The 26,194-nt window shown below is 37.2% G+C and overlaps 1 protein-coding gene across 1 annotated transcript; it reads right to left on the bottom strand.

Annotated features, from left to right (window-relative positions):
• Positions 1-294: 294 nt before the first annotated feature.
• On the bottom strand, positions 295-1,815 carry LOC129884336 (uncharacterized). Its single transcript, XM_055958653.1, has 2 exons — positions 1,697-1,815; positions 295-1,195 (listed from the first exon to the last, which is right to left on the bottom strand). The coding sequence occupies exons 1-2, from the start codon at positions 1,813-1,815 to the stop codon at positions 295-297; spliced, it is 1,020 nt and encodes a 339-aa protein (XP_055814628.1).
• Positions 1,816-26,194: the final 24,379 nt, after the last annotated feature.

Raw genomic sequence — 26,194 nt, 5'->3', positions numbered from 1 at the left:
TTTGTCCCTGATAAGTTCCCAGGCAGAAGAACAACTAAATTCCCCACTGCTATTAGGCTTCCAAGAGGCCTGATCAAGTTTGTGGGGCTGATAGTTGATGTTACTTGCCAGGATGCTAGGTACAAACTGAGGAGGTGCTTTCTGAGAGACCAGTTCTTAATTCCATTGACCATTAATCATGAAAGAAGACACCTTAGTATTGTTCTGTCTACTACTGGCAGACCTGAAATTAGCTAAGGGGCCAACTCCTAACCAATTATCCCACCAAAAGAGGCAAGAACCAGACTGTATCTGCTAGTGGATATGAGGCTCAACATTGTGCTTGTTCTTTATGAGGTGCTTCCATATTAGAGACTGTCCTGTGTGCCATTTTTTGGTTATAGGAGTTGACCTCTGACAGTACTTAGCTTTGAGGAACTCACTCCATAAGGAATTCTTAGTTCTGAATATCCACCATTGTTTGTATTGGAAAGACTTGGCAACATCTGATATTAGTCTCACTCCAATACCACCCTCTTCATAGGGACAACTCAGATTCTTCCAAGAAGACCAATGATATTTCCTCCTTTCATTCTTCCACCCCCAGAAGAAATTGGCTGTGATGCTTTGAATTTGCTTGATAGTGGTTGCAGGAGGGGAACTAGCAGATAACAAGTGAATAGGAAGTGCTTGGATGACATGCTTAATCAAAGTAACTGTTCCTCCATAACTAATTAATTTTGCCTGCCATCCAGCTATCCTAGCCACAACTTTAGCTATAAGCTCAGAATAATAGATGATCCTCTGTCTACCAATGTAGAGAAGACACCCCAGATATGTGATAGGGCTGTTCTTTTGCCTGAAGCCTATAACTTTCTTGATTCTTCTAACAGTAGAGTTGAAGGCATTTGAGGGTACCATGAAGTTACTCTTATCTCTGTTGATCAATTGGCCTGAAGCATGCTCATAGGTATGTAGTGTCTCCATGATAAGCTTCAAGGTATGAGATCTTCCAGATGAGAATATGATGATATCATCTGCAAAACTGAGATAATTAATTTGAGGGCCCTTTTTAGCCATCAGGAAACCATGATATTGGGGGTGTTGATGAAGATTGTTCATGAGCCTGGAGAGGACTTCAGCACCTATGATAAACAAAGCTGGTGATAATGGATCCCCTTGCTTAAGGCCTCTTGTGGAATGAAAGAATCCATGCCTTGAACCATTAATAATGATGGAATACCAATTATCAGCCATAATTCTCCATACCATATCAATGAAACCTTCTTCAAATCCCATTTTCCTCAAAACTAGACAAGTATAGGACCAAGATACCCTATCATAGGCTTTAGCCATGTCAAGTTTGATAACTACATTGCCTCCTAAATTTGGCTTCTTGATCTGGTGTATAATCTCTTGGGCTAGCATAATATTTTCAGAAATGTTCCTGCCTTTGACAAATCCAGATTGGTTAAGGGAAATGAGGTTAGGTAGGATAGGTGCCAGTCTAAGGGAAATGAGTTTGGAGATGATTTTGTTTGTGAAGTTGCTAAGGCTAATTGGTCTATACTCAGAGAGCTTGTTAGGATGGTGTACTTTTGGGAGAAGCACCAAACAAGAGTGAGTAAAGTATTTAGGCATAGCTTGTCCACAGAAGAAAGATAGAATCACTTTAAGGAGGTCCTCTTTTATGATGTTCCAACATGCTTGGAAGAACTTGCCATTCATTCCATTAGGTCCAGCAGCTGAATTGGGATTCATTAAAAACACTACAGTTCTCAACTCCTCCATTGTAGGGATAGCTTTCAGGTTTCTGTTATGCTCATCAGTGACCATCCTGGGAATACATTGGAGGGTATGCTCCTGAATTTATGTTTCCTCACCAGTGAAAATGGCTTGGAAGTGATCATATGCAGCTTTGGCTATGTTTTCTTCACCTTGTACCCAATTATCATCCTCATTCTGGATCTTTTGGATGTATAATTTCCTCCTCCTTCCTCTTATCAAGGCATGAAAATACTTGGAATTCACATCACCCTCTTTGAACCAATGCAACTGAGTTTTTTGCTTTAGCATGGATTCCTCCAGTTTCAGGTATTTTATATACTCTGCATTGATGGCATGGAGCTTTGTTCTGTTCTCTTCAGAATTACTAGAGATTAGCTCTTCCTCTGCATGTCTAGTCTTGTCTTCATATTCTTTAACTTTGGCATATATATCACCAAATTGCAATCTGGACCAAGTATTAAGAGTGGCTGCCAACCTCTTCATTTTCTGATGGAAATACCACATTGGATTACCCTCTATGGTCCTGTTCCAACAATTACTAACAGTATCCAAGAAAGATGGTTGTTCTGTCCAGCAGTTAAGGAATTTGAAATATTTAGTGTTTTGGTGGCTTTGATTAGTCATCTCCAGCAGTAAGGGGCAGTGATCTGAACCCATAGAGGGTAGATGAGTAATGGTAGTCTAAGGCATCATCTCTAGCCACTTATCATTGACCATTCCTCTGTCAAGTCTCTTCTAGATTCTGAACATTATACCCCTTAGATTAGACCAAGTGTATCTCTGACCACAAAACCCAAGATCTTGTAGTCCACAGGCTTCTATGATGCTGATAAACTCAAGGCTCTTTTTCATATTATAAGTGAACCTCCCAACTTTTCTTGAGGGTCTGTGATAACATTGAAATCACCTAATGTGCACCATGGAAGGGAGGTGGCTGACTGTTGTAGCATGCTATCCCACAGTTAAAGAATATGAAGACAAGACTGCTCCTCATTTTCCAATATCCTGCAGTCTACATCCTTGGTCCAAAAAAGCCAAATCTTACCATTTGGATTACTAATAGCATGGTCCATGTTGAGTTGATTTCTGAAGTACTGAATCTGAATGCTATCAGAAAAAGGGTCTAGGATGGCAATAATGGGAATTTGATGGATACTCTTAAGAGATTTAAGTCTTTCCATGGCTCCTTGGGTATTAATACCCCTCACATTCCAGCATAGTGTACTAATCATTGAGAGTTTTTGGAAGTGAACAGCCTAGTGTGAGGTCTGCTTGTGTGAGCAGAAATAGTTGGACTGATGGGTTTATTACTGTGACTGGTTCTATGAATTCCTCTAGGGGACAAACCTTGGGAGTTAGCTATTTGTTGAATCTCATCATCATACTCATTTGTGTAAGATGTACCTAAGGGTCTGTTTAAGTGTTCACTAGCAGCATCCTCCTCATCTAGATCCTTCAAGGGTTGGTCCTCATAGTCACCCTCATCTTCAGACTCAATAACTGCATATTCATCCAGGTCAGGAGGGACTTCTATATTAGTATTAGTATTAGTATTGAGGGTGCATTTGGGGAGAGATTGTGTGTGTTGTTCTGCAGTTCTGCTTGTAGGATGTTGAGGAGGTGTGTGGTTGTACTGAGTTTGCAAGGGTGTAATATCCATCCCCCCTTGGTCATCCTCCAGCACAAATTGTTGGCATCCAAGGTTAGGGTGTTGTTCTTTCACATTGTCTACTACCAGAGGAATTTGTTCCTCGTGAGACAAATTCCTTTCTTCTACTCTTTTTTTTAATGCATCCATTCTCCTTTTGCTCAGTTTATTCTTTTTTTCATTAGACCCTGTGACACTAGTGCTTGCTACAGACCCTAGTTCTTTGGCCATAGAACCCAGTGGAGTGGTATGACTGGTAGTGTCAAGTTTTCCATCTGTGTTGTCATTAGGCTGAGTAATTGTAGGAAGATCCATGTTATGAAGTGTAGGGGTTGAGTTTTCCATCTTTCTCTAACATCTCACTAGACTCGATGCGCCACTAAAGCACCTGTAGAGTTTTAAGCCCATTTTTTTCCAAATTTCAAAAATTTCAGGCTTGGCGCTGCAGTGGCGCGGCGCGCCACTATAGCACTAGAAGAGTTTTACCCCATTTTTCCATATTTTTGATGAAGGTCAACTTAGATATTTTCCCTAAACATATATACACTAACTTGGAACGTTTTGGACCATATTTGTTTCAGTCTTTTGCCTCTTTAAAGAGCCCTAGTCTTCATCCTCTTCTCTCTCAATCCATCTCCAACAAGATTTTCCCTCAAAAAAATACAAGGATTCAAGCTTCCAATTGAAGACCTAATAATAAGGTTTCTTCAAATTCTACTCTAAGGTATGTAAGGCTACTCAAAGCATGGGTTGAATCCCCCCATGTGCCCTATATCTTCTTTGAGATTGAATGTTTATAAGAATGGAGTTTCTTGATATATTTATGTCTAAATGAGTCTTTTTCATCTATTAACTTAATTTTTGTTATGTTGATGTTGTTGAGTCAAGAAATTGATAAATTTTTATGTTGATGTAAGTTGATTGATATGAATTGTTATACATAATTTTTATGTCTAAGAGTCGGTTGATATGAGTTGTTGAATATATTTTGTTAAAAACTTAAATGTGTTGATTATCTTAATTTGTTGATTTAGAGTCTTGAAGTCTTGATGAGTCCCCAAAAGATTTGTAAAATGAACGAAGGAATGATTGGATAGGATTAAATTTCACCATAAATGCATATTTAAACTACTCTTGAAAGATGTGATTGGGATTGATTGGATGGTATGATTGGTTGAGATGTTGATTGCGATAAAATTGATGAATTGACAAGGGTCCAAATGAGACTCATCGATATGATTAGATTGAGTTGATTGTATAGAGTATTATGAGCATTGAGTCTTGGGAGGAGTATCGATCACCGAATTGGGTAAGAGTAAGTAATAACTCGAATCCAATAACTACGTCACCAAATATAGGAGGGGATTGGACCGTTAAAGTTGGATGTTTCCCAAATTTTTTCCTGACATGATAGGACTAGATTGGTTATGGATCTATGATTGGTTTATTCGTTCTTACCCTAGCAAGGTATGAACGGACGTGGCAACAATGTTGGCTTGTTGTACTATCACTGGCTGATAAGTGATGGTTGTCGGATAAGAGAAACTCCCATATAGGTCTTGATAGTACTCTGAGTCGGATTGGGTTGAATTGTATGTGATTGGTCTTGTCTAAACCATATTCTTGTTTAGACTTAGGATACTTGGTTGAGTTGTTCCTTCCTCTAAGTTGAGATTCCGAGTTGATTTGATTCTTTCTTGATGTTTGTTTCATTTGGCCATTTTACATACTCGTACATTCCACATACTGCCGCTATTTAACCTGCATCATTTCATGATGCAGAGACAGGTACTAAAGATCATCAACCGGTGCACCGTTGAAGATCTATTTTCTTTTAGCTAGTTGGTGAGTCCTTCCTATTTCCGAAGGGTACCGAAATTATGTTTTTAGCTTTGATTAGTTTTCTTTTATTTTGAATTATGGTAGCCATGGATCTGTCATTGGCACCTCCTAGATTGTTGATAGAGGCTTCATAGACTGTAGTGTGGATGTTGTTGATTTGTTTTGCTTTGAGTGTTCCATAAGAATACTATTCATGGTTGGCCTTTGGCCTTAATTATGAATAGTATTCTCGTGAGTTGAGTCTTCCGCCAATAGAATGTGACTGAATGGAAGTGTAATTAGGCCAAGTTGTTCGCTTGAAGGCCATCAATGGTTTTTGAGTGCCGGCCACGTCTAGGGTATCCTCCCGGGGTGTGAGAAACTTGGTATCAGAGAACAGAGTTCAAGAGTACTAGGGAGTCTATGAAGCCGTGTCTAGTAGAATCTTGCTTATGGGTGTGTTGTGCACCACACTTATGATCAGAAGGCTATAAGACATTAAGAATTATTTCACTTCTTTATACTCTGAATTCGTGAGATAGAGCTTAACTCTGTAAAGGTTCCTTTCTAATTCATACGTTTACAAGTTGAAGACAATGCCTCCAAAACGTACCACAAGTCAGAGGAACGCTATCCGCACAGAGGTGCCATAGACAGAGATACCCTCTCCAAGGATTAGGGTCCGACCTGCAGGATATACTGAGGCACCTCAAATGCCTACTACTCAACCTATACCAACTTCGGAGGCAGATTTTCAAGGAGCGATTGCTATGCTCACACAATTAGTGGTTGTCTGCAATAGTAACCAGAGTTCGTCAACTCTTAGCTCTAGTTCTCAAGAGCTGTCTACTGCCACGAGGATTAGAGATTTTCTGAGAATGAATCTGCCGGTGTTCACGGGTTCCAAGGTTGATGAGGATCCCCAAAATTTTATTGATGAGATGTGGAAGATCCTAAAAGCGATGCACGCTACAGATATCTAGGGGGTTGAGTTGGTGTTTTATCAGCTCAAGGATGTTGCAAATATCTGGTATAACCAGTGGGAAGAAAGTAGAGGTAATAATGCGGATCCTGCCATTTGGGATAAGTTTGAGAGGGCATTCCTTGATCACTTCTTTCCCAGAGAACTGAGGGAAGCAAAAGTAGAAGAGTTTGTGAATTTAAAACAAGAAGGTATGATAGTTAAGGAGTATAGTCTGAAGTTCATCCAGCTATCCAAATATGCTCCAGAGATGATCCCAGATATGAGATCAAGGATGAGAAAATTTGTCTCTGGATTGGGAAGACATGTGAAGAAGTAGTGCAAAGCAGCATTGTTAATATCTGACATGGATAATTCTAGATAAATGGTGTATGCTCAGCAAGTAGAGGATGAGAAGAGAAAAGACAAAGAAGTGCATTTGAGCAAGAAGGCAAAATCAGCTAGACATGAGAGTGAGCAGAGGCAAATCAAGGGCAATAGGTCCTTCTTTCAAAAGAGGTCTGCCAACTATGCCCCATCTGCGGCAAATGCATCTGCATTGCATAACAGGTATGATCGGCAGGGACATAGTCATCAGAATTTTAGATCCCAAGGTTCTTAATCCCAGGCTAGTATGGGTCAAGGTTCGAGGGAAAAACCACCATGCAGAAAGTGTGGTAAGCTCCACTTGGGAAAGTGCAAAGAAGGAAATGTTGGTTGTTATAAATGTGGCCAAGTGGGCCATTTTTAGAAGGAGTGTCCGACATGGGGAAACAGAGCCCAGTATTCTACCACCACGCCACCAGCTATAAGTAATCAGAGGGGCACTACTTCAGGTATGAGTAGAGGTACAAACCGTCTATATGCCATGGGTAGTCGTGAAGATCAGAAGAACTCCCCAAATGTTGTGATGGGTATGTTTCGAGTTTCTACTCTTGATTGTTATGTTTTGATTGACCCGAGCCCGGATTCGGGTCGTGACACTTATCCTCCTCAACTTGCTGAGCATAAACTATGAGCCTAGAATATCCATGTCAAAAATCAATAGTGAGGCCTTACACTCCTTCTTTACATGTTTTCCAGTCCGGAGACAAACTTTCTCATCTTGGATCTCATAATTGGGATCATCTCTTGAGCATATCTAGACAGCTGGATAAACTTCAGACCATACAACTTCACTGTCATTCCCTCTTGCTTTAGGTTCACAAACTCTTCAACCTTGGCATCCCTCAAAGCTCTAGCAGAAAAATGATCAAGGAAAGCACACTCAAATTCATCCTAAACAGTAGGCTCAACATTCTTCCCTTCTCCCATTGGTTGTACCACACATACTCCACATCTTTAAGATGGTAAGAAACCAACTTCACTCCCTCAACCACAGTAGCATGTATTGCCTTTAGTATTTTCCACATCTCCTAGATGAAATTCTAGGTGTCTTCTTCAACCTTAGAATCTGTGAAAACTAGTGGGTTCAACCTTAAGAAATCTTGTATCCTCACTGAAGCTGATGACTCTTGAGAGCTAGAGCTAAGAGCAGGTGAACTATGGTTACCCTTCTGGGAAGGTACCAACTAAGTAAGCATGGCAATAGATCCTCTAAAGTAGGAGCGGGATGAATAGTATGCATTTGGGTTTCCTCCATAGACTGAAAATTGACTCCTAGTTCTCTCTCTAGAAGGTGGGGGCATCTAAGACTGTGGAACCTCGATGCTGGTGACATTTCCCTGGCTGGTGATACATTTAGGAGGCATTATCTACAATGTGTAATGTATGAATTAGATGATTATAAGTGTAGTGCATGACTAATCCATAAGGAAGACTCTACTAGACACAGCTTCATAGACATCCTAGGAATCTTGAACTTTGTGATCTAATACCATGTTTTTCATACTCCGGGAGGGTATCCTAGATATGGTCGGCTCTCGAAGACCATTATTGGCCCCAAGCGAACAACTCGGTCTGATCAGTCATTCAACTACTCAGTGGAAGACTCAATATAACTCAAAGGAAGCACTTAGGTGGGCTATTAAATCAATACTCGAAGAAATAATATTCTAAATAAATAATCTTATATACGTAAAAATCTTATCTCATGAAATATAGTTTTCAAAATAGACTCGAAGAGACATCAAATCCACTCAACTCAGCCTACGTCTAAGAAGCCTCTAACAATTGTCAAGAAGGTGCTGAGACAAACATACAGCAACCTCAAAAGGAAATACTAAGAAGCAATAAATGAATAAATGCAATTCCTCCGGAAGCAAGGAGGTCTCACCAATATCAGGAAAGAAAAGATCTTCAACAGAGCGCCCATTGATGATCTCTAACACCTTTATCTGCATTTGAAACTATGTAGGCCAAAAGACATCAGTACATTGAATGTAAGAGTATTTAAAATTACGAAAAATGAACACAATCAACAATACTAAACCTCATGCAACTCAACTAAATAGACTCACTTTGAAATTACTCAACTCAATAAAGCAAGAAGTAAAATAATACAATTTTATAAATGACATGCAATAAGAGATGCAACTCAATATAAAAAATATAATACTATATTGTTGGAGAGTTTATCTAATCGACAACCATTAGATATGACCTAGTGATCATACAACGCTTAAAACTAACATTGCCAAAGCTTTCCAATACCTTACCATGGTAAGGGATGCTCAAACTCATGGCATCTAAACTCAATCAAAGTCCATCATTTTGGGCCATAGAGAGGCAAAACCTCTATCCTACACTGGCTATGTAGTTTATGAGGTTTGGGTTGCCTCTACTCCTACCCAAATTGGTGCTCAATATTACTCCCAAAATACTTTACTATGCTCATATAGTGAATAAAATACTCAATTAACTCATTTAGTCTCTTTTGTACTTAGCTCAAAACTCAACTCATCTCAACTCAAAGGATGCATTTAAAGCATAATTCAACTCTTCAACTCATCCTAAATATAGATGTTTTATTGTAATAATGCTCAACTCATTTGTACTCAAAATACACATGATCAAAATATTAAATGGAAACATCTCAAACCCAACTCATGCTCAAACTCTTTCTCAATCGAAAATGAAAATTGTCATTCTTTAAATTCAAAATAATGCATAATATGATTAATGCAAACCATTCACAAATTATTCTTTAAAAACTCCATCAATGCATCGAAAACAAATCAAATCTCAATTAGGGTTTCTGTGAATGCAAACACAAATTCATACTCTCAACAAAACTCAATCAACAAAACTCATCAAGGAATAGTATAATATATGCAAAAACACAATGAAATTCATATACAAAACTCAATAGGAATTTTAAATAATTCAAGAACTCAATTCATGGAACCTCAAAACTCAAATCAACTCGAATCACCGAAGATGTATGGAATAGGGACAAACTCAATGCGCATTATGGATAGCCTTACATACCTAGAAATCGAAGGGATGATGGAAACTAGAAGGAATGGCTCGAAGACCTTGAACCCTAGCTTTCTTGCTTTTCTCAATTCTCTTATCTCAAGAAAATATGAGTGTGAATGAGATGAAAACCCTATTTGTAGGCTAAGGGACTGATTTTGGTCACCAAAACGTACAGGGTTTAGTTGGAAAAGGTTGAAAAGACCTAAATGCCTTTTATTAAAACTAAGTTGGGCAACCTTTACAGACGGTCATGCTTAACACGGTCCATGGTGATGTCGTGGTCCTGGACTTGGATCGTGCTAGGGGAGTTAAGATTCAAGGACCTTCTCACGATCTGGGAAGACCATTATGGGTCGTGAACCTCGATCGTGGTTGCCTCTCAACTTAGGAGTTTTAGGAGTCAGCTCCACGAAAAGGATTACAATCTGTGGTGCTCACCACGAGCCATGGAAACACCACCAGCAACGAGGTTAGTGGCAAAGTCCTTTCTTAGTAGGATTTTTAGGTCATTTTAGAGTTAGATCAGGCAAGGGACTTCAAGGGTGATACAATTTCCATGTCAATTCACATACTCAAGTTCACAATCACATTAAGGCTATCATAGAATTTTATCAAGTTCACAGAAATTTCAAGTCAAGAGGTTCACATTTTCGATTAAAACCATAAAACATATAAATGATCATTTTTATTGAACATTAAATTAAAAGAAACAACATGTAAAGAGGTCAGCAATGATATATACTTAATGATGCTCGGTACTTTAGGTATATGATTAACCTCAACATGATGAGATCTGTAGTGAGTTGTAATTCTTGTGAGTGAATTATTATATGTGCAGTAAAGCAATGTCATTGTCAAATTTGTATGTAATATAGATAAATAGAACATCTAGAGATACAAATTATCTTTTAAAATGTGAATAAAGATAACAATAAGATGATACTCAAATTCTACGATCTTCTATTGTGTCATTTGAATAATTATTGAATTGTGCAATACTTATGTGAGAAATAACTTTTTTTCTTAAAATTGGTTTGTCTTCTCGTTGGAAAAGAGACCCTTTATATAGACAAACAAGTTAGGGTTCTAAAATTATTTTTCAATAGTAACGATTTTTCAACCACAAATTTTTCAAAAAAAGTAACTATTTTCAAACATATATGTTTCTAAAATATATCAGGTCTTCTTTCCATTAAAGAAATTCCCAATTTCAAAATATATTACTTATCAATGCACAATAGGGACCATAAAATTAATTAAAAAGACTCTCTATTATAACAATAGTATATTTATTGATGAATTAATCTTATCATGATAGATAATAAATTATTCCACTAACTTCTCATGTTAAGATTCAGATACTAATCAAATAAATTAAATTATCGATAATTTAATTTATTCATTATTTTTTAAAAAATTTCGCTTAACTTATTTCATGTGCTAGATATAAAATTCACATGCACGATGTACCATGAAAACTTATAAGCTTTTATAAGATGTATCATCAATTTCTAGATCGACACATGGATTTTATTAACTAACTATTACTTCACTAATGTATATTATTATCATCGGATTCCTCAGGTATATTGACCCACCAAAGAATGTCACATCTTAATAAATTAAAATAAAAAAATATATACGAATATAATTATAATTATATCAAAATAAGAAAATAAGTATATTTAATGAACTAGTGAATTATTTTATTTAGTCGGTTAAAGACTTGTCTCTACCTGATCTATACATACAAAATGCACTAGTAAAAAAAATTAAAATTATATTGCTCTTACAATCAAAAATAAATTATATTTAGTCTTGTATTATAGTCATACAGATGATTGTCCAACTTATATCTTAGATTGTATGCATAAATTTTATACTTATAAAAGTTAATAATATAATCTTTCTTGTATAAAATAAATTTTATACAATAAAATCTGCTATAGAAGTAAATGACATACAAATGAATACCTTATCTATTTAATTTTTTATTAAAATTAATAAATTAATTATTTATAACAAATATTATCTCCATTGTCAAGCTAACATTGGGCGTTGTTTCAATCATATATAAGTGACACTAGCTAGTACATAACAAACTCACAAGAGATCTAATCGCATTGAGATAAATCATTTGTGTACAAATCAATTCTCTTTATGATTATTGTGTTTACCACAACGTTTGGCGAGAAAGTTTTATTAGAGATTATTTCACCTTATTCATGTTTCTTATAACATGAAAGACATGTATTTTGTACATTTTAGACCAACGTCATGTTGGCATAATCAACATCAAAGGCATTTAAAATTCATATTTTATTCAAGATGAGGTGTCTAGTTAATAACCCAAGTTAAAAGGCTATCATATATAAAATCACACAAGAACAAATATCGACCAAATTATGTATTAAAATTTTACTTAATGAGCATAAATAAAATTGACATATAACTTCAAACAAGAACATATTTATTGATTTTTATTGTTCTCAATAAACATTATAGCCATCTATTTCTCTTTTTTTGTTCTTCTTATCTTGAGCTTTGATACACTTGTGAAGACAACATTCCATTCTTGTTTTTTGAACTCAGAAATCATGTAGTCATTGATAGAAGCTTCCCAAGTATCTTCATAACTATTTATCTGTTTCCAGCACATGCTCTCCAGCGGATTTGCAGAATCAAAGTAAAAAGGAGTACTAACTTTCTTTGTTTTCGAGTTTCTCTTTCTCTTTTTGCTATCGGGTATCTCAGATGGTGTAGAAACATGTAACGACCCGTTAGGTAATTTCAAAAAAATGAGCCCTTCATTTTTCATAAAAGACCCTTTTCGTATATTTGAATAGAGAATTTTGGACTATTCGGTAACTTCGGTTAATTAGTTGAGGGATAATTTTAGAGAATTAATTTAATTGGTGGACTAAAGTGTTAACTTATTTAATATCCTATACCATTTTTCTTATATTTAATAAAATAGGTTAGTAGGATGTATCACTTTAGGTATATGTTTATTTTAGAAAACAAAAGAGAGAAGAAAAACTTACCCACGACGTCGGTACTGGAGCGATTGCGAATCAGGTACAAGCTTCAAAAAAATAATTTAAATTTAATTTAATTCATGAAGTGCGTAATAGATTGCTCGGTATATGAGTAAATTGTGCATTGTTCTTAGAGGAAAAAGAGTATTATATCATGAATGAGGAAACAAGTTGAATCTTTCAAATTTGATGTTGATGCACTGGCTATTACTGATTGACATGTCAATCTAAGGTTTAAGAGAAATTATAAGATAATGATGAGGTGATATTGTAGGAAAATAGGATGGAATAGATCAAATTAGTAATTAGGCTACTGTAAGTTTGACGTCACTGGTCCGTAGTTAATTAAGGTTAATCTTGGATTTTTTTTTGATTATCATATTATTATCTAAGTTTTGATATATTGAGATAGGTAATTAAATATTAGGTGTATTGTATTATATAAATATCATTAGATTTAGTTTATTTGGAGGAATTAAGGTTTAACCCCAAGCGTGGGATTTAGGAAATTGATTATAGTAATATGTGTGTTGTTAGTTTTGAAATCTTATTGTGGTTATTTATTTGATTAGATTATACTTATTTGGAGGCCCAACGAAAAAGGAAGGCTAAAGTCCCGGAGTAATTGCTTGATTATTTGAGGCAAGTGAATTTCTAAACCCTGGTTTATGCTTATAGATGCTTGTATTTCCGTGTTATGTGTACTGATGAGTAATGAGAATTGGACTGGGTTATTGACTATATAATGGTCCTTAAAAATGGAGATAAGGGGTATAAAATGGTGATCTAATGACTATGTTGATGCGAGATAGGAAAAATTATTGTTGTTGTCATGTTATTATCGTGATTTATATGAATATGAATTGATTGCATTGGTTCTGACATATTGTGTTGAGACCATAAATGATATGAAACAAAAGGAGTCGGGACACACGTTCTGTGGTAGGTATTATGAAACAAAGGGGTTCGGCCATACGCTCCATGGACGGTATTATGAAACAAAGGGGTCGGGCCACATGTTCCATGACAGGAAATATATATTGAGGGGTCGGGCCATAGGCTCTGTGGAAGGTTACATGGACAGAAATATCCCCCATGGGTTCCGGACTGTGATTCAGCGGATGTGTACCAATAGGACAGACATGCATCATTTCATTACATTACATTGCACCTTTCTGATATTTGTGAATTTGTGTTTACCCCTATATTGCTCTGTGTGAGCTAAACTTGACTTGGTATGATTCATTGACGAGACTATTGATGATTATTTGTGGACTGTATTATTGTCGTTATTGTACAAGTGTAGAGTTGGGCTGATTTTATACAGGTCGTAGTTAAGGAGGTTCGGTTGGGAGGACAGGAGTACTTGTATCTATTAAGCTTTGCTTAGTTTTAGTTATCTACTTGCTGAGTACCTTATTGTTTGGTACTCACCCCTTGCTTCTATAATTATGTAGGTTGTCAGCACAGGTCTGCTTCATCTTCTAGCATTTTCTATCACTTTCGAGGCTATCATTTCGAGTGTCGAGCTAGCTGTTACATCCATCTAGCGGACACCTCTTACTCTTTTATTATGATTTAGTCGTATTCTAGAGATAAAGACATTGTGATTGTATTTCTTTTTGTACTTTTGTAATATATTCGTGGCTTGTACACGTGACATCCAATCTTGAGGGATGTTGAGTTTGTTTTACATGTTTTTGGTTAAGTTACATTTTAATTTATTTTTTTTCTTCCGTATCTATTTTCTGTTGGTTATTAGGCTGACTTATCTTGGTGGGTTGAGATGAGTGCCTTCACATCCGGATTTGGGTCGTGACAAAATGGTATCAGAGCCCCAGGTTCATAAGTCTCACGTGTATACAAGTCAAATCTAAGTAGAGTCTTAAGGATCAGTACGAAGATGTCTATACTTATCTTTGAGAGGCTATGAGGACTTTTGGGAAATTTTACCTTTATTCTTTCACTTTGTATCGTACGTTGTGTTGGTACTGAATTTTTGCATGTTCTGTCTGACAGATGGCTAGGACCAGGACTACGGCTAGAGGTAGAGGAAGGGAGGCACTTCCTGAGGTTGATGTTGGGACCCTAACTAGGGGTAGAGATAGAGGCCGAGCTAGAGTCCGTGGTCGGGGTGTGGCAGCAGGCAGAGGTCATGCCCAAGGAGTGGCGCTAGCTAGAAGTCATGCTAGAGAGGCTTCTCTTGATCCACAGATTGATGCTAGAGAGGAACAGGTCCTTCCAGAGCCTGCTACTGCACCATTGCTTCAGGGCACTTTGATACGAGTATTGGATGCGCTCTAAGGATTTAATCAGAGTGTGAGGGCGAATGGTACACCAGAGGGTTCTCAGACTAGAGCAGGAGCTTAGACCCCAAGGTGTACTTATAGTGATGTTGACTGACGACGAGCAACGCCGATATGAGAGGTTCCAAAAAATGGATACCCCCATAGTTTCAGTGTGGGAAGACTGAGGATGCACACGAGTTCTTGACCATATGCTGAGAGTTGTTGGAGGCAGTAGGGTTAGATGAAAATCATGGAGTTCATTATACTACACTCTAGTTATGTGGACCAGCCATAAAGTGGTGGAGAGTGTATACGAGTTCCAGGCCAGTTGGGTCACCCCAGATGACTTGGGATAAGTTTGCTAGTGCTTTTTATGACCATTTCATCCCCTGGAGTGTGAAGGAAGAGAGCCGATTACGGTTCGAGAATTTGAGGTAGGAGGGACTTATAGTTGCTGAGTATGAGACTCATTTCTATCAGTTGTCCAGACATGCCATGGTTGTCCGTTCTGATGAGATAGAGCGGATTTGCAGATTTGTACGATGATTGAACTATACCATTCATACAATAGTTTTTTGACCCACCCGTGAGGGCGCTTCCTTCCAGTCCATTGTAGGTGCTGCCAAGGAGGCGGAGTTGACGGAGAGAGAGGAGTTTGGGGACCCCAAGAGGGCCCATGCTTTTAGTCAGTTTTTGTGTACCTCATCTAGAGGTAGAGAGTCCTATAAAGGAGGTGGTTCCTTCCAGCGTAAAGGACCAGTTCATGCATCTATGCCGGCTTCTGAGAATGGTCAGATACCTTATGGGTCTTACAATATAGGTCAGAGTTACTAGGGGTCACGGTAGAGGTCGGTTAGCCGGGGTGGTTATAAAAATTCTTCAGGTTCATCAGAGAGTTTTTCGCACGGGAGAGCATGTTATAGTTGTGGTGATCCGGATCATCTTTCATGGCAGTGTACATCTCAGGGTAGAGGAGGAACCCAACCTAGTTCTTCAACTTCAATTAGAGGACCAGCGCCGCTGGTTAGAGGTCGAGGTAGAGCCCAGACTAGTAGAGGTGGTCTTAATCCTGGTAGGGGTACTGGTGGTGCTATAGTCCCTCAGGGAGGAGGTAGAGGTGTTGGGCAGGTCGAAAGTGGTAGGAGAGCTCAGTGTTATGCTTTTCTAGGGAGACCCATGGCTGAGGCTTTCGACGCAGTTATCACAGGTATTATCCCAGTTTGCCATCGACCTGCATTTTTATTATTTGATCTAGGGTTTATATTTTCCTATGTGTCTGCCTGTTTTGCATCTGACTTTGATTTGACATGTGATCATATGTCCGTGCTTGTTCATGTTTCTACACCCGTGGGTGAACCCTTAGTGGTGGATTAAGTATATCGATCATGTTTTGTTTCCTTGGCCGGGTATGATACTTGGGTAGATATGATTATTCTTGGGATGGTAGATTTTGATATGATATTGGGTATGGATTGGATTTCTCCCCATCGTGCTATTCTCGATTGTTATGCTAAAACTGTTACCTTAGCGATACCTGGTGCCCCACAGATTGAATGGAAGGGTACTAATGGCTCTTATCCCAGTAAGGTTATCTTATATATTCGTGCTCAGAGGTTGATTGATAAGGGTTTATGTCTTATTTGGCCTTTATTTGGGATACCAGTATTAAGTCACCTCCTATAGAGTTTGTTCCAGTGGTTAAGGAGTTTTCTGATGTATTCCCTACTGATCTTCCTGGTATTCCTCCGGATAGGGACATTGATTTTGCTATTGACTTAGAGACTGGCACTAAACCTAATTCTATTCCTCCATATTGTATAGCTCCAGTTGAGTTGAAGGAGTTGAAATATCCGTTGCAAGACTTGTTGAGTAAGGGGTTTATTCGCCCTAGTGTATCGCCTTGGGGTACACCAGTTCTGTTTGTAAAGATGAAAGATGGGAATATGAGGATATATATCGATTACAGGCAGATGAACAAGATAACTATTAAAAATAAGTATCCTCTTCCCCATATTGATAATTTATTTGATCAGCTACAGGGAGCGGCATTGTTTTGCAAAATAGACTAGAGGTCCGGTTATCATCAATTGAAGATTAGGGCATCAGATATACCTAAGATAGCTTTTCGGACTCGTTATGGTCACTATGAGTTTTTGGTGATGTCATTTGGGTTGACGAATGCCCCCACAACATTCATGGGGTTGATGAACGGAGTGTTTCGCCCGTACTTAGTTTTTTTTGTAATAGTATTCATTGATGACATCTTGGTGTATTCCAAGACTGAGGCAGATCATGTCCTCTATTTGAGGTTGGTACTTAAGAAGTTGAAGTAAGAAAAGTTGTATGCAAAGTTCTCCAAGTGTGAATTTTGGCTTGATTCTGTTACATTCTTAGGACACGTGGTGTCCAAAGAGGGGATTAGAGTGGATCCAACTAAGATTGAGGTAGTTAGATGTTGGACAAGGCCTACTTCTCCTATTGAGATTCATAGTTTTGTGGGGTTAGCTGGTTATTATAAATGGTTCATGCGGGGCTTCTCTACTATTGTATCTCCACTAACTAGATTGACTCAGAAGGCCGTGGATTTTCATTGGTCCGACAAGTGTGAAGCAAGCTTCCAAAAGATCAAGACTTTATTGAATTCGACTCCTGTATTGACGCTACCCGAGGAAGGTGTGGTATTTACTGTATATTGTGATACTTCCAGTGTTGGTTTAGGCGGTGTGTTGATGCAGAAGGGGAGAGTGGTTGCTATGCCTCAAGACAGTTGAAGGCCCATGAGAAAAACTATCCTACTCATGATTTGGACTTAGCGGCAGTGGTTTTCGTGCTTAAGTTATGGCGTCACTACCTATATGGTGTGCATTGCGAGGTCTTCACCGATCATAGGAGTCTTCAGTATATATTCAGTCAGAGAGATCTGAACTTGAGGCAATGTAGATGGCTTGAGTTATTGAAGGACTATGACATGACTATTTTGTATCACCCAGGAAAAGCCAATGTGGTGACAAATGCCTTAAGTAGGAAGTCCTCTAGTATGGAGAGTCTTGCCGCAATCCGAGTTGAGGAGCGACCATTGGCTAGAGATGTTCAGAGGCTAGCTAATAGCCTTGTCCGGTTGCAAATTTCTAAGGATGGTGGTGTTCTTGCCTTTATGGAAGCATATTCTTCCTTGGTTGAGTAGATTCAGGAGAGACAGTTTGAGGATGAGAAGTTATGTATCATTTGAGATAAGGTATTAAGGAGTGAAGCTAAGGAGGCAGTACTTAATTCGAAAGGTGTATTGAGGATTGGCGGCAGAATATGTGTGCCTAAGATGGGTGACCAGACTAGATTTGTTTTGGAAGAGGCTCATTATTCAAGGTATTCCATCCATCCAGAAGCGGCCAATATGTATCATGATCTGTGCCAGCACTATTGGTGGTGTGGGATGAAGAAGTACATCGCAGAGTTTGTTTCCAAGTGTTTAACTTGCCAGCAGGTAAAGTGTGAGCACCAGCGGCCTGGGGGTGTGAGTCAGAGGATGCCTATTCTCACTTGGAAGTGGGAAATGATCACCATGGACTTTGTTGTGGACTTACCTCCCACCGTGGGTGGCTACGACTCTATATGGGTGGTGGTTGACAGACTAACCAAGTCCGCCCATTTTATTCCAGTTAAGGTAAGGTACAGAGCGGATAAACTAGCCCAATTGTATATTAGTCAGATCGTTCATCTTCATGGTGTCCCAGTATCCATCATTTTGGATCGAGGTTTAGTATTTACTTCGCACTTTTGGCAGGCATTACAATATGGTTTGGGCACTAGACTTAATATGAGTACTGTTTTTCACCCACAGACCAATGGTCAGTCCGAGAGGACGATCCAAGTGTTGGAGGACATGCTTCGAGCTTGTGTTATTGATTTTGGTGCTAGATGGGATCAGCACTTGCCCCTAGCGGAGTTTGCCTACAACAATAGTTATCACTCTAGTATTCAGATGTCTCCATTTGAGGCTCTGTATAGTAGGCAGTGTCGATCTCCTATTGGTTGGTTTGACTTAGCTGAGATGGACTCCTTAGACACAGACTTGCTTAGAGATGCTATGGAGCAAGTTTGTAGAATTCAGGGTAGACTCTTGACAGCCCAGAGTAGGCAGAAGAGTTATGCAAATCGGAGAGTTCGACCATTGGAGTTCATGGTGGGTGATCATGTTTGGCTTCGAGTGTCTCCCATGAAGGGTGTGATGCGGTTTGAGAGGAAGGGCAAGCTCAACCCTCGATTCATTGGCCCATTTGATATTTTAGCATGAGTTGGAGAGGTGGCTTATAGATTGGCCTTGCCACCTAGCTTATCTGTTGTGCATAACGTGTTCCATGTTTCCATGCTCCGGAAGTATATTCCGGATGAGTCCCATATGTTATCACTCAATTCAGTGTAGTTAGATCCAGACCTGACATTTGAGGAGGAGCCTATAGCCATTCTAGATAGGCAAGTTCATAAGCTTAGAACCAAAGAGATAGCTTCAGTGAAGGTATAATGGAAGCACCTTCAGTCAGAGAGGCGACTTGGGAAATAGAGGCTGATATGCGCGCTAGATATCCCCAGCTTTTCGAAGCTTTGGGTACTTTCTTTTATTTTATGTTCGAGGATGAACATGATTTTTAGTGGTGGATAATGTAATGACCCATTAGGTAATTTCAAAAAAATGAGCCCTTCCTTTTTCATAAAAGACCCTTTTCATATATTTGAATAGAGAATTTTGGACTATTCGGTAACTTCGGTTAATTAGTTGAGGGATAATTTTAGAGAATTAATTTAATTGGTGGACTAAAGGGTTAACTTATTTAAAATCCTATACCATTTTTCTTATATTTAATAAAATAGGTTAGTAGGATGTATCACTTGTGGTATATGTTTATTTTAGAAAAAAAAAAGAGAAGAGAATAGAAGAGAAACTTACCCACGACGTCGGTACTGAAGCGACTGCGGATCAGGTACAAGCTTCAAAAAAAAAATTAATTTAATTTAATTCATGAAGTGCGTAATAGATTGCTAGGTATATGAGTAAATTGTGCATTGTTCTTGGAGGAGAAAGAGTATTATATCATGAGTGAGGAAACAAGTTGAATCTCTCAAATTTAATGTTGCTGTGCTGGCTATTACTGATTGACATGTCAATCTAAGGTTTAAGAGAAATTATAAGATAATGATGAGGTGATATTGTAGGAGAATAGAATGGAATAGATCAAAGTAGTAATTAGGCTACTGTAAGTTTGACGTCACTGGTCCGTAGTTAATTGAGGTTAATCTTGGATTTTTTTTATTATCATATTATGATATAAGTTTTGATATATTGAGATAGGTAATTAAATATTAGGTGTATTATATTATATAAATATCATTAGATTTAGGTTATTTGGAGGAATTAAGGTTTAACCCTAAGCGTGGGATTTAGGAAATTGGTTATAGTAATATGTGTGTTGTTAGTTTCGAAATCTTATTGTGGTTATTTATTTGATTAGATTATACTTATTTGGAGGCCCAACGAAAAAGGAAGGCTAAAGTCCCGGAGTAATTGCTTGATTATTTGAGTCAAGTGAATTTCTAAACCTCAGTTTAAGCTTGTCGATGCTTGTATTTCCGTGTTATGTGTACTGATGAGTAATGAGAACTGGACTGGGTTATTGACTATATAATTGGCCTTAGAAATGGAGATAAAGGGTATAAAATGGTGATCTAATGACTATGTTGATGCGAGATAGGAAAAATTATTTTTGTTGTTATGTTATTATCGTGATTTATATGAATATGAATTGATTGCACTGGTTCTAACATATTGTGTTGAGACCGAAAATGATATGAAATAAAAGGGGTCGGGCCACACGCTCCGTGGCAGGTATTATGAAACAAAGGGGTCGTGCCACACGCTCCGTGGAAAGAAATATATATTTAGGGGTCGGGCCACATGCTTCGTGGTAGGTTACATGGACAGAAATATCCCCCATCGGTTCCGGACTGTGATTCAGCGGATGTGTACCAATATGACAGACATGCATCATTTCATTGCATTACATTGCACCTTTCTGATATTTGTGAATTTGTGTTTACCCCTATATTGCTCTGTGTGAGCTAAACTTGACTTGGTATGATTCATTGACGAGACTATTGATGATTATTTGTGAACTGTATTATTGTCGTTATTGTACAAGTGTAGAGTTGGGCTGATTTTATACAGGTCGTAGTTAAGGAGGTTCGGTTGGGAGGACAGGAGTACTTGTATCTATTAAGCTTTGCTTAGTTTTAGTTATCTACTTGCTGAGTACCTTATTGTTTGGTACTCACCCCTTGCTTCTATAATTATGTAGGTTGTGAGCACAGGTCTGCTTCATCTTCTAGCATTTTCTACCACTTTCGAGGCTATCATTTCGAGTGTCGAGCTAGCTGTTACATCCATCTAGCAGACACCTCTTACTCTTTTATTATGTTTTAGTCGTATTCTAGAGACAAAGACATTGTGACTATATTTCTTTTCGTACTTCGGTAATATATTAGTGGCTTGTACACGTGACAACCAATCTTGGGGGATGTTGAGTTTGTTTTACGTGTTCTCGGTTAAGTTACTTTTTGATTTATTTCTTTTCATCTGTATCTATTTTCCGTTGGTTATTAGGATGACTTATCTCGGTGGGTTGAGATGAGTGTCATCACACCCGGATTTGGGTCGTGACAAAACTGTACTACTAATCTCAGTGCTTTCCTTCTTGCGCGTGCCACCCGCTTCTAGAAAATAAAGCACCTCATTCTTGGATCGGAATTTATTTCCAGAGATCTGTTCATAATATTATTTATCAATAATTCTGATAGTGGCGCCAGAAGTGCGAAGTACCGCTTCGAACTTCCAGGTCTCCGACAACCAACTCGGCCTCTCAGCCATCAAATGAAGTTACTAGTGGGGAAAGTTTTGAAAGAATCTATTGAGTATTTTTTGTTTACCTGATTTACTTGAAAGGTCCTATTTATAGTCAAGTATAATCTGAATTAAAATAAATCTAGTCAATGCTTTATTTTCATTCCATATACAGTCTACTTAATTTATCTTTATTGTTTAAAAGATACAATGAATCTGGTCACTTTGAATTAAATTTTATACTAAATTCATTTTATTTTATAATTTTTCTTTCTTTTCTCCTAAAATCATAGATTATATATTTTTTTTAAAAATCTAAATTAGTGAAATCTGGTCAATGCAATTTATTTTCTTTCCATTATTAAGTAAATATATATTCTACTTAGTTTAGTGTTATTGCTTAGAAAATTTAATTAATCTAGTCACATTGAATTGAATTTCTTCATGAATTAATTTTATTTTATACTTTTTTTATTCTTCTAGAATCATTTTTCAAGAAAAATAAAAACAACCTAAAGGGGTTTTCAGAGTTCACATACCTTATTATTAAAAATGAAATTATTTTCTTTCTATTATTAAGTAAATAAGGCAATAGATGTCCAACTTATTTTATTCTTTATTATTTAGGAAATATAATTATTATGGTCATTTTGACTAGCTTTCTTACTAAATTCATTTTCTTATTTTTTAATTTTCACTTGTCCAAGAATAGCGTAAAAAAATGTAATCTTAAAAAAACTTAGAGAGATCAAATGAGCAAAACACCAAATGATTGGAAAGAATTTATTTTCTTTTCATTATTAAGTAAATTGGGTTATAAATCATTATATATTATTAATAAACTTCATTTATGTAAGACTCCAAAAGATGAAAAGTAAAGAAAAAGATAAATTTCAAAATATTTACAGTATTTTGACACTTTACGAGGTCCTTCACGGACAATATTAGGCTCCACAATCATTAGAACGCTTCCATAGAATGGAACTGGAAAACTGGAAAAACAAGCAAGGTTCCACACAAAGGTTCATGAGTCATGGAAAGTTTCACAGACTGTGTAATGATCCGTGAACTCCACTCCAAAAGAAACTTGAAGAAGTGGACCCTCACGGGGCATTGTACGATCCGTATAAGAAGCTTCAGGACTCTTGGGAAGGGTCTACAATTCGTGATGCTCAAGATGACCCATAAGGGCACCTGTAGAAGTCAAATCTTCAGGAAACAAATAACTCTTCAGGTCTAGTAGCTCCTTCACGGACCGTGGAGGGTTACATGGTCCGTGGGACTTCCGTATAAGGGGTCGTCCAGTTATATTTTTAAGGGTATTTTGGAATTTTCTCCACTCTTTTATAATTAAGATTGGACATTTTTGGTGTGAATTCCTATACCAATAACTACCCAAAACCCTTCATTAACTTCTCATTCTCTTAAATATTCTCCAAATCAAAATCTTTTTTCTAAAGGATTCTTTCTAAAGCATCTTCTTCAAAATAAGTAGGGTTCAAGCTTCAAGTCAAGTACAATCTCCATTGGATTAGGGCTGTGATAGCTAAGGTATGCAGAAATTCACAATGGATTCCATTCATCTATTGGGTCTCAAAAAAATTCAATTCTCTCAATTCAATTTCACCCACTTCTAAAGAGTTTCAAGTCAAGTCTTCATTGGTCTTTCCTATATTGATTCAATTGTTATTTTTTCACTTGATTAGGCATTGCTTTATATTACTACATGATTAGAAATTAATTTCACATAGACCCATGCTTTATGTCAATAATTTTCATTATAATTTTTGAATTTATGATCGAACTTATGAAGAATTTATGAATGATTTATGAAAGGTTATGAATTATGTTTCAAGTATGAATGAATGAATTGTGACAGGTTTTCCTCACAATATGAAGGAATAATGATTTAGATGCTTAAAAATGTAAGGTTTATATGAGCAAAGTTAAGAAATCATGATTTACGAACCTATTCTTATGATACATTTTATGAATGCGGATTCATACATGTATTCTTTTCTAATATTAATGATTCTTATTCTGTTGGGAATAACTTAGCACCGAGAGGAATTTGTGGTAGATACTTGGTAAAGGAGTCTCTAGTAGCAACCTCTAGTTCCAAACTACGTGCCCCAGTAGACCATTATTATAATTATGATACAGAGTCTACCTTGGCAAGTAGCCTCTCTATTCTTGATGTACGAGTTACATCGAATTCCATGTTATAGCTCACATGTTATTAAATATTGGTTAAGATTAATATCCGACAAAATATCTACATTTCTCTTATAAGATTCTAAAAGATGTTTTTCTGATGCATTGACCTTGTTATACGTGTCACTATCCTAATTCGGGTGTGATGGAACTTATCCATTCTCATCGAACAAGTTAGCCTAAACCCAACATTTACAGAAAGATAATATGAAAGAAATCTAAATAAGGCACAATTTATATAAAAATGGAAGTCTTAATCAACTACAATAACCCCCAAAGATTGGTTGTCACGTGTACCAGCTTCTAATACATAGAAAATGAAAATAAGTACAACTCTCAATGAATTTTTCTCTTAAATAGAACAAAGCATAATAAAAAGGGACAAGAGAGATTACCAGCATCAAACAACTACCTCTCAAGTCTCCTCAAAAGCCACTGAATAAGAAGCAGAAACTGAATTACTATCTAGGCTCGGAACCTACACAAGTATAGCTAGCAAGGACTAAGTACAGAACAACAAGTTACTCAACAATCCAACTAACAAAACAAAGTAATTCCAATTGATATTAGAACTCATATCAATCCAACAAAACCTCCTCCATTACAACATCCATAGAAATCAACTCAATTTATACTACACAGTTCATATAACACATAGATCATAAATAGATTATCAACATCACCGAATAAGTCACATTATTATCAAATATATCAATCACAGAAACACAAAGGGTATATACAAAAATTCACGATGACAAATAAGATGTAATGCAATACAATGTGATGTCACATAAAGTGATGCATGTCTTTCCTAATGATATACATCCGCTAAATATTAGTCTGGAACCCATGAGGATGAACAAGCTCTATGTATCCACCTAAACCATTTTCCATTGGCATAATCAGCAATCGCCAAAATCATTTTCCATCAGCATCGCCGGAACCTTTTCCCACTGACATAAGTATTAATTGTTGGAATCATTTTCCATTGGCATAAGTATCAATCACCAGAAACATTTTCTATTGCCATCAGTATCAATTGGTCTCATCATAGTGTTATAGAACCAATGCAAATAAGCATGTTTATAAAAATAATAAAAAATGATAGTGTTCACAGTCATAATGCAATTCATATCAAAGCAATTCACGTCACACTATCAACAATATATCAGCATATACATTTACATCATTCACATCATTATAAGTTATCAAGCCTCCATTTCATTACCCCTTTATCACATTGAACATTTGATTTATCAAGTCTATAAAGGCTGCAGGAAAATTAGTCAAACCAAAGCACATACCAAGAAACTCAATGTGACCATATTGGGTTTAAAAAGTTGATTTTGGAATGTTACACTCCGTCACTTTCAACTGATGATAGCCTAATCTAAGGTCTATCTTTGAGAAACAAGTGGCATAATGAAGCTAGTTAATTTTGAAAAACTGATTTTGGTCTGGAACGACCTTTGGTTCGATTTTTAAGGTGCTAGAAATAAGTTTTAGGCTGTTTGTGTGTTTTGAATGCTTTCTTTGGAAAGTGTTAACTTCGGTCAACATTCTGTCGAAACAACCTCTGTTGGAAAATTCGTCAATTTCATTGAGTTTAAAATGCCATTTCTCATTGGGTAGCATAGTCCATTTGCCTTAGCGGGGTTCCAAATGAATTCCAAAACACCATCAGAGAATATCCCATTTCTCAAAAGTTCATCACCAACTAAACTGTTGGTGCAAAGTTACTCGTATTCGCGACCTAGAGGTCCGCGATCGCAATGGCCTGAGAACCTGAGAATCGTAATTGCGTGATTTATCATCACGATTGTGATGGTTTAACTGGATCAAACCTCACAATCACGAGGCCTAGCTCGCGATTTTGATGAACAAATTCACTAGCTTCAGTGAATTAAAATGCCCGTTTCTAGTAGCTAAGTCACATTTTGGGACTTAGTAATTTTTAGATTTTGAGAGCTTCTCTTAGCCATTTTCGATCATTTTTGTTCCGATGTGTTGGAAATTCTTGACAGGATGTTCCCAAACCCTTTCTTGTCCTAAACACCTCATAAGTTTAGCATAATTTTTATGTTTCTTACATTTTTTAAAACTATTCTAGGTCTAGAATTTGGTGGGGGTGTTTGAGCTCTTTCGATG

The sequence above is a fragment of the Solanum dulcamara genome, chromosome 4, assembly GCF_947179165.1.
Source record: "Solanum dulcamara chromosome 4, daSolDulc1.2, whole genome shotgun sequence".
NCBI lineage: Eukaryota > Viridiplantae > Streptophyta > Magnoliopsida > Solanales > Solanaceae > Solanum > Solanum dulcamara.
This window is presented reverse-complemented; position numbering and strand designations above follow the sequence as displayed.

What these genes read in the sequence shown, in the direction of transcription:
- LOC129884336 (XM_055958653.1), bottom strand. Translation starts at nt 1,815, where the DNA reads ATGGTCACTGATGAGCATAACAGAAACCTGAAAGCTATCCCTACAATG. An exon ending in CCTAATGGAATGAATGGCAA is followed by an intron (nt 1,196 to 1,696) that starts GTTCTTCCAAGC and finishes TAATGGTTCAAG; the next exon opens with GCATGGATTCTTTCATTCCA.